Source organism: Anolis sagrei, chromosome 1, assembly GCF_037176765.1.
Source record: "Anolis sagrei isolate rAnoSag1 chromosome 1, rAnoSag1.mat, whole genome shotgun sequence".
In the NCBI taxonomy this organism is placed as follows: Eukaryota; Metazoa; Chordata; class Lepidosauria; order Squamata; family Dactyloidae; genus Anolis; species Anolis sagrei.
The window spans coordinates 290,550,518-290,562,863 of NC_090021.1; the positions used below are offsets into that span (position 1 = coordinate 290,550,518).

General features: G+C 39.0%; 1 protein-coding gene across 1 annotated transcript in view; it reads right to left on the reverse strand.

Annotated features, from left to right (window-relative positions):
* The window catches only part of BUB1B (BUB1 mitotic checkpoint serine/threonine kinase B), a 34,495-nt gene that overhangs the window by 9,123 nt on the left and 13,026 nt on the right, over nt 1-12,346 (reverse strand). Inside the window, exons 9-18 of the mRNA XM_060760191.2 lie at nt 11,357-11,583; nt 9,226-9,338; nt 7,037-7,179; nt 6,119-6,168; nt 5,573-5,654; nt 4,796-4,895; nt 3,101-3,375; nt 2,001-2,155; nt 953-1,087; nt 69-172 (exon numbers count right to left, since the gene is read on the reverse strand). Coding sequence (XP_060616174.2) covers nt 69-172; nt 953-1,087; nt 2,001-2,155; nt 3,101-3,375; nt 4,796-4,895; nt 5,573-5,654; nt 6,119-6,168; nt 7,037-7,179; nt 9,226-9,338; nt 11,357-11,583 — 1,384 coding nt within the window. The remainder of the gene's footprint in view (nt 1-68; nt 173-952; nt 1,088-2,000; nt 2,156-3,100; nt 3,376-4,795; nt 4,896-5,572; nt 5,655-6,118; nt 6,169-7,036; nt 7,180-9,225; nt 9,339-11,356; nt 11,584-12,346) is intronic.

The following is a 12,346-nucleotide window of genomic DNA, read 5'->3' on the forward strand; positions in this document are numbered from 1 at the left end:
AGATGAAATTAAGACTTTGTGGAGAAGAGTAAACTAAAGGATGGACCATAGAGACAACACTGATATACCTTCATTAAAAATGCTGCCGAGACCTGATGAGCAAAATTGGCAGAAAACATCTTGTCATCCCCACTGATCAAATATTCCCGAATGATACAGTAAATGTCATTCCCTATTGAAACAAGATTAAATTGAATAAGATTACTACATAGCCAAAATAGTCTCCATAAATAGTGATACTTTAGCTATAATCTTAAAAAGGCTAGTTTACTAAATCATAGGCTTCAAGACAGACACAGAACAGTGTTTATATATCATTTACAAAATTCAAGTTACTGGACTACATCCAATGTTGCATGGAAGCTGCACATCATTTCCTTTTTCTCTGCACCTCTCAATATCTGTCCCAGTAGTTCTACCCAGAGTAGACTTGATCAAGCATGGGGCATTTCTTCCATTAATGGATGCAGTTCTGGAGAACAGGGATGCAACTCTGTGTTCTAAAATTAAAATGTTAAACCTCATGTGTTCCCCACTACATGAAAGCCTTGGCAGTATTTCTTTAGAGTAACTAACAGGGATAAATGTGCTTTTATATTTTGGCTGGGCCAACTGCTGGCATTCAGGGTCTATCCTGATTATAATATTCATCTACTCCATTTAAAACACTTTTACCAATTTTAGATAGCATCAGCAATGTTGCAAAAAGCACTCATCCAAAGGAAAAAGAAGTGTTCAACACTCAGGGAGTATCAGGTAGATTCAGACTTGCTAACGACCACTCTATCCTCCATACAGCAGCCATAACAAACTTAAGCATGACAGCCCGGAGAAAAGAAATAATTGTGCCTCAACAAAAGTCTTCATATCTAAAAGAAACATCAATGCAAATCAACCCACAAACATGTTTCAAAAGATCTTAGCAGAACTGAAGACTGCTAATCACACTTACCCAAATGAACTTCTTTTTCCAATTCTATCCAAGGCATTGGCTGTGCCTCTAATATTAAGTCAGGGCATTTTGTCAATCTCTCCAAGAGAGGTTGCAATAGCAATTTGCGCTGTTCGGAACAAACTGGAGAGTAATCTGGAAAAAAAGGTAAGAAGTCTGCCAGATCAAATTTTAACTGATGTTAGGTACAATCCGTTTTCTGTCCCAGACACAGTTCAATTTAATAATTAAAAATACTTATTCCAGAATTTTGTCAGATACATGTTACCATGGAATACCTTGCTGCCTTAATGGATCATTGGTCTATTAACTTCTCTTTTTGCATCAATAGCTACTTGATACCATTTGTGATGCTATCTACGCCATCTAGTACAACAACTTTTAAGACAACCCAAACTTCTATTCACGGAGAAAATGTAATAAGTCAAGAGTTAGAAAGGAAATCCTGAATGTGCTTTACATTGGGTTACCTCTGTACCATGTTCAAAAACTTTGCTCATAATACAGCAGCCAGACTAGTTACAAGAAAATCTAAACGTGAGCATATAATCCCTATACTAAAGTTACTTCACTAGCTGCCAGTTAGTTTCTGGGCAAAGTACAAAGCATCGGTTTTGACCTTTGAAGTCCTACATAGTTTGGGTCTAGGTTACCTACAGGAACACCTTCTCCTATACAACCTTCCCAGAAAATTAGGTCCTCCGGGAGACGGCTACTCCAACCAGCCAGAACCCGACTGTCAACCATCACTCAGAGGACCTTTTCACTGGCTGCCCCAAGACTATAGAATGGCCTGCCAGAAGAGATTCAACAAGTAAATCAGCTGTCAGGGTTCAAGACACAACTCTTCTAGCATGCCTACCCAGTCTGTTTTAACTTGTGAATTTTAATCTACATTTAATTGGTGGATATTAATTTGTATTTTAACCATGTGTGCCTTGTGGTATGTGTTTTAATAGTGTTTAACTCTTGTTTTAATGATGTTGTACCACACCTCAAGCCTCAGAGAGAGGTGGGTTAATTATTATTATACGAATTGAATACTCACTAGAACCATTTTCAGCATCACTGGCAATGTCATCACTGGAAATATGAGCCAACTCCAGTGTCTCTGGGATTTTTTGAAATTTAATGGATATTTGCGATGAGGAAGTTGAAGATGCAGAAGACCTTGTATCTTCTTGACTTGCCTCCATAATTGGACTATAGATAATTGCAGAAGACAAATTAGGTTTGCACCTGAGTGACTCCATGAGCATCTATCAACCTTGCATACATAAATGAATTTAAATCAGATTCTTTTAGTGAGCAGAATTTTTGTTGTTGTTTCTACAAGGAAAACAAATTATAGCCATCTCTCCATTTTTGCTATTTTGACTACAATCTCTGGGCATCTCTAGGTCCTCTAGTGCAACTCTATCGTCATCTTCCTCCAGTCATGCTAGAGGACCTAGAGATTTCTAGAGAAAATACCTCTCTGGGAATTCCTGGATCCTCCAATGCAATGCTATGGTCAGATCAAAAGAAAAAGAAGCAAAGAAGCAATATCTGTATCTGCAGTTTTTCACTTTAATGAGGGTCCTGTGTCTCTAACCCAGAGGGGTCAAACTCATTTTCACTGAGGGCCACATATTCCTTATATGAATACAGAGGGCTAACTATATATTTTTTACATAGCGGTTGGTGTTCTTTACCCCGCCCCCAAAGTTACTGAATGACAACCTCATTGCTTTTGATTATTTGCCATATGGAGTGGAGATAATGGGAGTTGCAACCCAACAGCACTTGTGGCTGTTAGACTGACAAGACAATGAGAGATCCTGGTCATATAACAAGCTTCATAGAATTTAGATATGAACATGAATCTTCTCTGATCTTGTTTCACTTTCTAATCCCTGTAATGCATTGGATTTTAGAAACTGTAGATATCAGCAGGTCAGATCGTCACCCTGCTTAATTTGAATAAGTAGAAAGATTGGTCTAAATTAACATGGAAGCATTCTAACATATTATTGCTCCTAGTCTCAGGAAACTTTGGCAATTTCATATACTGGATCCAAACTGTGATGTCAATAGGTAGAGCCGATTAAGGACACCGTGGAAACACTGAACCATCAGAAGAATGCATGTAAAGTGCTCAGCTCTGACCTCAGCTTTTTCACAAAGAGGGCTTCAGCATACGGATCATCATTCTCAACCATTTTCTGCATAAGCAATGTAGTCTTGGATCCTTGACATTCACCCTTTTCTTTGTCACCAAGCTGACTTCTCTGTTCTATGATCCCATGGAAAGGGGTTGATGCCAAGTGAGCAGCCCTAACAAAGTCACAGGTATCTTCAGGATTTGGGCAGAGGGTTTTATTTTTGTATGAACCTGTGAGTATTGCATCTTCAACCAAGCGTTCTGCTTCAGGAGGCTCATGCTAAAGAGAGAGAAAAAAGAGAGGGGGGATGGATATCAGCACAGCCAACACTGCATTTCTGCATTGAAGTTTTTTTTACAAAATTCAACCTGCTTAGAATTCTTTAGAATATATTTGCTTTCCTCATTTTATCTCAGGATCCATAGTTTAACCAGAAATATCAAGCTTAAAGTCAGAAAATGCAAGTTATGGTTATATTTACCACAGTGAATAGTTGTATACTCACAGCATAGTTTGTTTTTATAACATTATCTTGAAGGTCAAACTGGATTTTGTTGTTCAGAATAATATTGGAATGAAAATTCCAAATTCCCATATTCCTTTATTTATTCTCAGACTCTTTTCTTCCAGGTGCCAGACAAGAGTCAGAAGTGTAATGCAGCAAATCAACCAGCCAATTTAAAAATGGCTAGACTATATTTATTGAGTGACCAGAAAGAATGCCATTTTTAAATTATGGAACTTTCTCCCTCTCCTCCAACCCTACGAACCATTATGTTATCCCACTTACCATAATATATTTAAGTTTCATCTATCTTCTAATTTCATTCATTTTTATAAATCTTCAAATCCCACAAGTAACTTTACATTCTGTTTCTTTTTTATATAAAATACACAAAGTTTCCATTTAAACATATATCTATTTGATTTCTCTTTTATCAAACAAAATTGTTTATTCATTTCTGGTATCCTAGCATTTTATAATCAGGTTTTCCCTGGAAGGTAAGTCTGTATATGCTTATATCTTCATTGAAAAGGTTCATGGGTAGGCTGTACAGTCAGTCTTCCACGTTCACAGACTCTGTATCCAACAATTAAACAATCAATGGCTTGAAAATACTTTTTTAAAAGTCCAAAAAGCAAATTTTTATTTTGTCATTTTGTATATGGGATATTATTTTACTGTGCCATTTTATATAATGGAATTTGAGCACCTATACCCATTGGAAGGTCCTGGAACAAAATGCCAGTAGACATCAAGGGCCCACTATACACAGATCTTAACACACTTGGAAGAATATTGGTGAAATATAGTCTGATCCATTCTGATTAAAAGGAAAACTTGAGGGATACATTGAGACAAAACTGAAATTACAAGGATTGAATTACATTTGAAATACTAACAATGGTGGATAGGTGGGATAACCTGTTGTATATGGAAAATACTGGAAAAGGAATACATAAATTGAATATTTGGAAGAAATTAAAATAAATAGATTTTTAAATGTGGGATGGAAGAAATAAAAACATATACGAAAGGGAAGATAAGATAGTATATCAAGGAAAATTGTTGAAATACAGTAAGATCAATCTAGATAGAACGGAAAAAATGGGGAGATACTGAAATGGAAAATAAAAAATGAAATTATAAAAATTGAAGAATATAATATATTTTAAAAAAATACTTGGAAGAACTTACAGAATTTTCAGGAGGTACATTTTCCTTTGCGATAGTACTTTCTGAAGGTTTACGAACAGCAAGAGGACATCTGGCATGAACCAAAGCGCCAGCAGAAAGACTAAATAAAAATAACATCCATGCTGTTAGACTTATAATGATAAAACAAGTTTATTCCGTTCAAATATTTCATAGCTTGGACCTATGTCTCTTACTGAAGACAAAGGCAGATCCTCCTGAAGAAATACTATTCAACCACTACTTTCATAAAGTAAGGATAATATAAGCATGGGGAAACAATTTGAGGTATATAAAACAAAGCTGTAAGAAATGGGACTGTCAAGCATTAGCCCTCAATCTTGAAACCGATCTAAACATAAAATACCTTCAGTGAGGTGTTTTGAAATAAAACAGGGAATATACACTCTTATACCCTCTAAGTCAGGGGTCCTCAAACTATGGCCCGGGGGCCGGATACAGCCCTCCAAGGTCATTTACCCGGCCCTCACTCAGGGTCAACCTAAGTCTGAAACAACATAAAAGCACACAGCAACAACAACAACAGTTCTGTCTCATCAGCCAAAAGCAGGCCCATACTTCCCATTGAAATACTAATAAGTTTATATTTGAGAACATTGTACTTCATTTAAGTGGGTTTTTTTTTTTGCACTACAAATAAGATATGTGCAATGTGCATAGGAATTCATTCATGCTTTTTTCAAATTATAATCCGGCCCTCCAACAGTTTGAGGAACCATGACCTGGCCCTCCATTTAGATCCCTGCTCTAAGTACTTACCTGGCTCCCTCATTTTCTAAAACAGACTCATCAAAAATAGAGAAAGGTAATGGAGCAGTCACTGCAGGGGGGATATCGGAATCTGGAAGAGAAAACAAGCACATTTTATTATCTTGGAAAAAACTGAAAGAGTATTTTATACTGCATATATTAAAAAGATGAGACCTGAAAAGCCTGCTTTGAAATTTCGTTCTCATATCCATTGACCACTCGGTACAGATTCTTTTAAAAGGAGCAGTGGCCAACAGGAAAGTTAAATTATTAGTGCACACATGAAAGCAGATAAGGGACGTAGTATGGTGGTGACCTTTTCAGTGTCACGCTCCTAGAGAGCTACTGGCTTCTTCCAGCGCAGGACAGCAATACGGTGCAATGGTTTGCTTACCAAAACACAATAAATGTTTGCTTTTATTATGCTTAAATCTGACTTGGGTGAGATTATTAAGAGTATTATGTTGGATGACATCAGTAAAGCTAACATCATTTGGCTCTACTTCTTCTTATCAGAGACAGAAAAAAATTATGCAACCCACAAATGTAACTCACCGCTTGAGGTTGACTTCTTGTGTTGAACATTTTCATCCCGTTCCAGATTGCTATTTTTAAAAAGTACAAGGATTATGTCATTATGTGTTTTCAAAAACAACATTTGCTAAAGTGGAGGGGAAAACATAACTATTTATTCATTTATTTATTTATTTATTTGTGTCACTTTTATCCCGCCCATATCAGCCCGAAGGCGACTCAGGGCAGCGTACAAATTGGCAATAATCAGATGCCACATATAAATACATACATTGGTTAAAAGCACAAAATCACATCATAATACTTTTAAAAACCATAAAAGCAATAAACAATAAAAATTATAAAAACTATGTCTTCTTGTTCAGTTCCTCAACCATTCCATTGTCTTAGCCGTTCCTACTTCATATTCCAATTTGGGTTTATCTGGTCATGCTGAAATTCCAAACGCTTGGTCAAAGAACCAAGTTTTCACTCTTTTTTGAAAGATCAGGAGGGAGGGGGTCGATCTAACACCCCTAGGCAGGAAGTTCCACAGCTGAGGGGCCACCACTGAAAAGCCCCTGTCTCTCGTCCCTGCCAGACGTGCCTGTGAGGCAGGCGGGATCGAGAGCAGGGCCTCCTCAGACGATCTCAACTTCCTGGAAGGTTCATAGGGAGAGATGCGTTCGGATAGATAAGCTGGGCCAGAACCATTTAGGGCTTTATATACTAAAGCCAGCACTTTGAATTGTGCCCGGTAGCAAACTGGCAGCCAGTTAAGCTGGCGCAACAGTGGAGTTGTATGCTCCCTGAGCGCAGCTCCCGTTAATACAACCCACCTCTCTGTCACTGAAAGTTTTCTCAACAAATCCATTTTTCTCCCAAATAGCCTAGCCTGTGTCAAAAAGAAGCACATTGTTTTAAAAAGTATATTTTCCTTAAAACTAATTCTCACACTACCTTTTCAAGAAAAAACAATCCGAAGGAGATCCTTCAACAAATACTTTGGAATCCATCGGAGCACATTGTTCTTCTCTTATAGATGGCTTCAGAATCTCTGCCAAGTTAGAAGAAATGACTTCAGGTTCCTGCTTCTCTGCATGCTGTGAACATTGAAGAAACAAGTAGATCAATTAGTCAGTAACCATCTCCAAATTTTAGTCTAGAGCAGGCATGGGGAACCTTCGGCCCTCGAGGTGTGGTGGACTTCAACTCCCACAATTCCTTGAGGCTCGGCATTTGCCCCAAAGGCTTACCTTGGCCCAAGGAATTGTGGGAGTTGAAGTCCACCACACCTGGAGGGCTGAAGGTTCCTGACCCCTGGTCTAGAGGTATGTGTGTAGAAGTCATTGATACTATGTATGTGTTTAACTGTTAGAGTATATATTTGTGTTTGTAGCAGTAGCTAAAACTAGAGTTATCTGGTTTGAATCCACAGTGAGCGTTGCCAAGGAGACCAGGCAGGCTAGCTCAGGAGAGTGAGATGTGGGCGGAGCCAAGCAGGAAAAATTATAGGCGTCTTTAAAAAAGGGCCAGTGTGTGTGGGAGAGTGTGGAGGCTTGAAAAGCCTGGGAGAGAGGTGTGTGTGAGCAGCTGGAGGTTTTTCAGTCTAGAAGGGCTGAAGAGAGAAACCTGGCCAGTTTCTTTAGTCAAGAAAAACTAAAGGAAGCCTGTTATGATCCCTAGTCAAGGAAGGACTAGAGATCAGAGATTTGATCAAGGAAAGATCAAACTGGAAGGCTAGTTATAGTGGGAAACATTGTTCACTAAAGAGCTTCACCTCAGTAAAAGTTGGCCACGAGCTGTGTTATTTGAAAGAGTGGACTATATTACAAACCAAGTGATATTCAAAGTTCTATAAGTTATTTTAACAGCCTGCAACCATATGCTTTGTACACAATAAACTTGTTATCTTTTGTTAAAAACCGTCTCATCTCATCTAACCTGCGTCTGTAGAGCCAGATCTCATCGGTGATACCTCAAATACCTCACGTTGGTGGCAGTTACCTTAATTTACAACTAATAATTGGCCTCCTCTACAATATATTCTTATACACAATTGAGGCCTGAGATTAATTCCCTCCATAATCATCCACATCTGCACAATTGGTTTGCGCATCTTCTCAGTATGAAACAGAATTTGGTTTAGAAACCAAAGTAAGGATCAGAACGAAGGTAACAGTGCATTTCCTGAATATACAAAGATATTACGTCTAACAGAAGGTTCCCAGTAAAGATATACTTCTAGCCGAGTGGACTTCAACTAAAGAAAACACTAAACCACAACAATTTGAGTAGAAGATTGCTAGGGAGTTCAATTGGAGCTGAAGTCTGTGCCTTAAGAAATATAAGTTGCTTACCTGTAAACATAGTTTATTAAGTCAGGAGGTGCTGGTGAGGCTTCTGTGGCCTGTAAACTAGCCTGATCTTGAGGGTAGAGATCGGTGGGCAATTGAGGGGTCGCCCTCTGGCCCGTAGCTGCTATTTCCTCTCCTGAGGCGGCTACATTCGCTGATATTTCTTTAAATATTGGTTGTTGTGAAGCCGCTTTGCATTCTTGCAGGGGGGAATATGTGGCTTGAGTTTTTTGGTTTTATTTTTATTTTTCTTAATGGCGGATGACTGTTGTCTTGTCAGGTAAGTCTTTATTCTTGGTTTTATTCACAGAGGCATCGATGGTTTCCCCGCGCTCTGCCAGAGGGAGAAGGGCTTGCTCATAAAGAGCAGCTTTTAGCCTTAATTCTCTATTTTTTCTTGTTTGGGGCGTAAAAGCCCTGCAGATGGTACACGTATGAGTAAGATGTGCTTCTCCCAAGCATGTTAGGCAATTAATATGAGCGTCATTGTCCGGAAACTTATTAGGACATGACACGCATTTTTTAAAAGAAGTAGAGGACATTGCTCTTATTGTTTTCGGGTTTCTAGTTTATATTAAATTGAGGGCAGTTCATTGAGTCTCATTGAGGGCAGTTTGTTGAGGGAGGAGGAGGAAGATCCAGAGATGAAGTGAGCCATAATTAATCTTTAACTGAGGTAGCTCTGCCTGGGCAGCATTGGGACCAACATCATTGTTGCATGGCTTTCTCTTTACAGTCTGATGATTAATATTTCCTACAAACAAATAGCCTACCCAAAGTCAAAGATATTACCTGTGCATCTGATTTTTCCTTATGTTTTTCTCGCTGCTCTCTCACCACCTTCTCAATTTCCTCAATCTCCCTCTGTAATTCAGTTTTTTTCTGTGCTAAGGCCTGTAGTTCTTCTATAGAAAAAGGAAGGTAACACATGTTCTTCATAGCACAAAACACATCTAAAATCATACCTAATTCTAACCCATTTTTTTGTTAAGAAGGAAAGAGCATGGTATAAACCAGTGTTTCTCAACCTGGGGGTTGCTAGATGGTTTTAGACCATCAGAAACATATATTTCTGATGGTCTTAGGAGCCCCTTTGGCAGAGAAGGCTGAAGATCTCTCTGCCTGTCTTTCTCTTCCTTTCTGGAAACAAGACAGTGAATCCTCCTGCCAAAAGCCCTTCTCCACTGTGACTGGCCAGCCTCTCAGCCAAGGGGAGGGCTACTTCTGAGACTCCAAGCAGGAAGGGGAGATCAGGCATGCTTGGCGCAGGGCAGTGGTGTGCATATGCAGGTGTGGGAGAGCGTGTGACGTTGGAAGAAGGCCTGCGCCAGTGAGCCCCTTCAAGTTATGAGGGTTCTGTGTGGAAAGTTTAGCCCAATTCTATCGTTGGCGGGGTTCAAGGGGCTCTTTGATTGGGTGTGAACTATAAATCTCAGCAACTACAACTTCCAAATGTCGAGGACTATTTTCCCCAAACTCTACCAGTGTTCACATTTGGGCATATTGAGTATTTGTGCCAAGTTTGGTCCAGATATATCATCGTTTGAGTCCACAGTGCTCTACTTGGATGTAGGTAAATTACAACTCCAAAACTCAAGGTCAATCCCCCCCCCCCCCCAAAAAAAAAAACTTCCAGTATTTTCTGTTGATCATGGGACTTCTGTTTGCCAAGTTTGGTTCCATTCCATGTTTGGTGGAGTTCAGAATGCTCTTTGAATGTAGGTGAACTATTTAATCAACTGGTTGTAGGTTAATTGTTTAACCCACTGCTGGTGGCAAAGTTGGTTAAAGTGCTGAGCTGCTGAACTTGCTGACCAAAAGGTCGCAGGTTAGAATCCAGGAAGCAGAGTAAGCTCCTCCTGTTAGCCCCAGTTTCTGCCAACCTAGCAGTTCGAAAACATGCAAATGTGAGATCAATAGGTACCTCTGGCGGGAAGGTAATGGCATTCCATGCTGTCATGCTGGCCCCATGACCATGGATTTGTCTATGGTTCTTTGGCTTAGAAATGGAGATGAGCACCAACCCCCTGAATCGGACATGACTGGACTTAATGTTAGGGAAAAACGTTTACTAAACTAAAAATCCCAGCAACTACAACTCCCAAATGACAAAAATCAACCTCCCCACAACCCCAGTATTAATATTTGGGCATATTGGGTATTTGTGCCAAATTTGGTCCAGTGAATAAAATACATCCTGCATATCAGATAATTACATTACAATTCACAACAGTAGCAAAATCACAGTTATGAAGTAGCAACTAAAATCATTTTATGGTTGGGGGTCGTGGCATTAGGAAGGTTGAGAAACACTGATATAAACAAAGGCTACGATTTTTTTTTTAAAGGACAGCTTCATTCCACTCTGGAACAGAACTGAAGCAACTGAAAGTGTATTACTATTTTTACACATGCATTGCAACTGCATTGAATACAAAATTATACAGAACCTTCAAAGAAATTCGGGATTAGTGAGCAAGAATACACACACACACAAACACACACACACACACCATTCCATGTTCTTTTTCAACTATTGAGTATGTTCACTTTCTATCTCTGATCACTGTTCAAAATAAAACAACCCCATGGTAAACCATTACACTTATTCAGAACTAGACTAACAAAAGTCAACAAAAGTTGCTTTATGCTTCACCCAGCTTTTTATTTTATTTTTAAAGTCCTCATTGGGAGAGAATTCTTTAAAGATATGCCATTTTATGATGAAAGCATGGAATCTGCTTGACTTTCAGCATAATCCATAAGTGCTTTGAATAGATTTCTTTTTAAACCCACATGAAACTGACTATGGCAACCTTTGTAAGATATGAATACACTCTTGCCTAAAACATTTCTAATGCTGACTGACATTAAGCAGCACTGGAGGATTTTACTATTTATGCCTATATGTCTTAATAGATACCTTCTCTTCTCTTCTTTGCTTTCTTTTTGTAGATTTCGGCTCTGATCTCCTCTAAGGAGAATTCTTCCACTCCAGCATACACTTTCTCTTTACAATACATTGGCTGTTCTTTCTTTTCCTGACCATCTTGCTGGTGGCTTTGCACACGATGTAGCGGATCATCTTCTTTCTTAGGCTTTCTGACACTTAAGACACAGTTCATGCTAGGCTCTATTTTACAAGGAGTCCTGAGGGGAAAACAGATGTACAAGTGAAGATGGAATCAAATATATGATTTAATTATTAGGAAAATCACCTATTGTAAGAAAAAAGGCACATCACTTTTTAAAAATACATACAGCAAAAAAGTAAATACTCTTGGGAAATAAGGAGGGAACAAAGATGCAGAATACGTTTACTACTTCCAACAAAGCACTGCCAGCATACAGTAGCTAGGGTAGCGAAATGTAACTTCGTTGTAGTTACTGTCAGGTTTGTTTCTCAAAATGCCCAGGACATTGTAAGGAAGTGGCTAAATCCTGGAGTGGCACAAAGGCAACAGAAGGAACTTGGACCCAAGACTATCTCTACTCTAGCAATGAAACTCCCAGAATACCAAGGGCCTTTGCAGAAAGATGCACCTCAGCTCAACCAAACTGAAGGGCATGTGATTCAAGACACCAGCCATGTTTTTCATCAGTTGTTTATTTTACAAGACTCAGGGCCCATCCCAACTGCCATATATTGCAATTTTAGAATGCAATTTAACTGCATTTAAGTGTATTTAAGTGTATTATCTGTATAAGGACCAAGTAGCAACAGTAAGAACTGACCATGGAACAACAGACTTGTTCAAGATTGGGAAAGGCAGGGTTGTATCCTCTCACCCAACCTATACAACTTGTATGCAGAAAATATCATGCGATGTGTGGGGCTTGAGGAATGCAAGGCTGGGGTGAAAATTGCTGGAAGAAACATTAACAACCTCAGATATGCAGATGACACCACTTT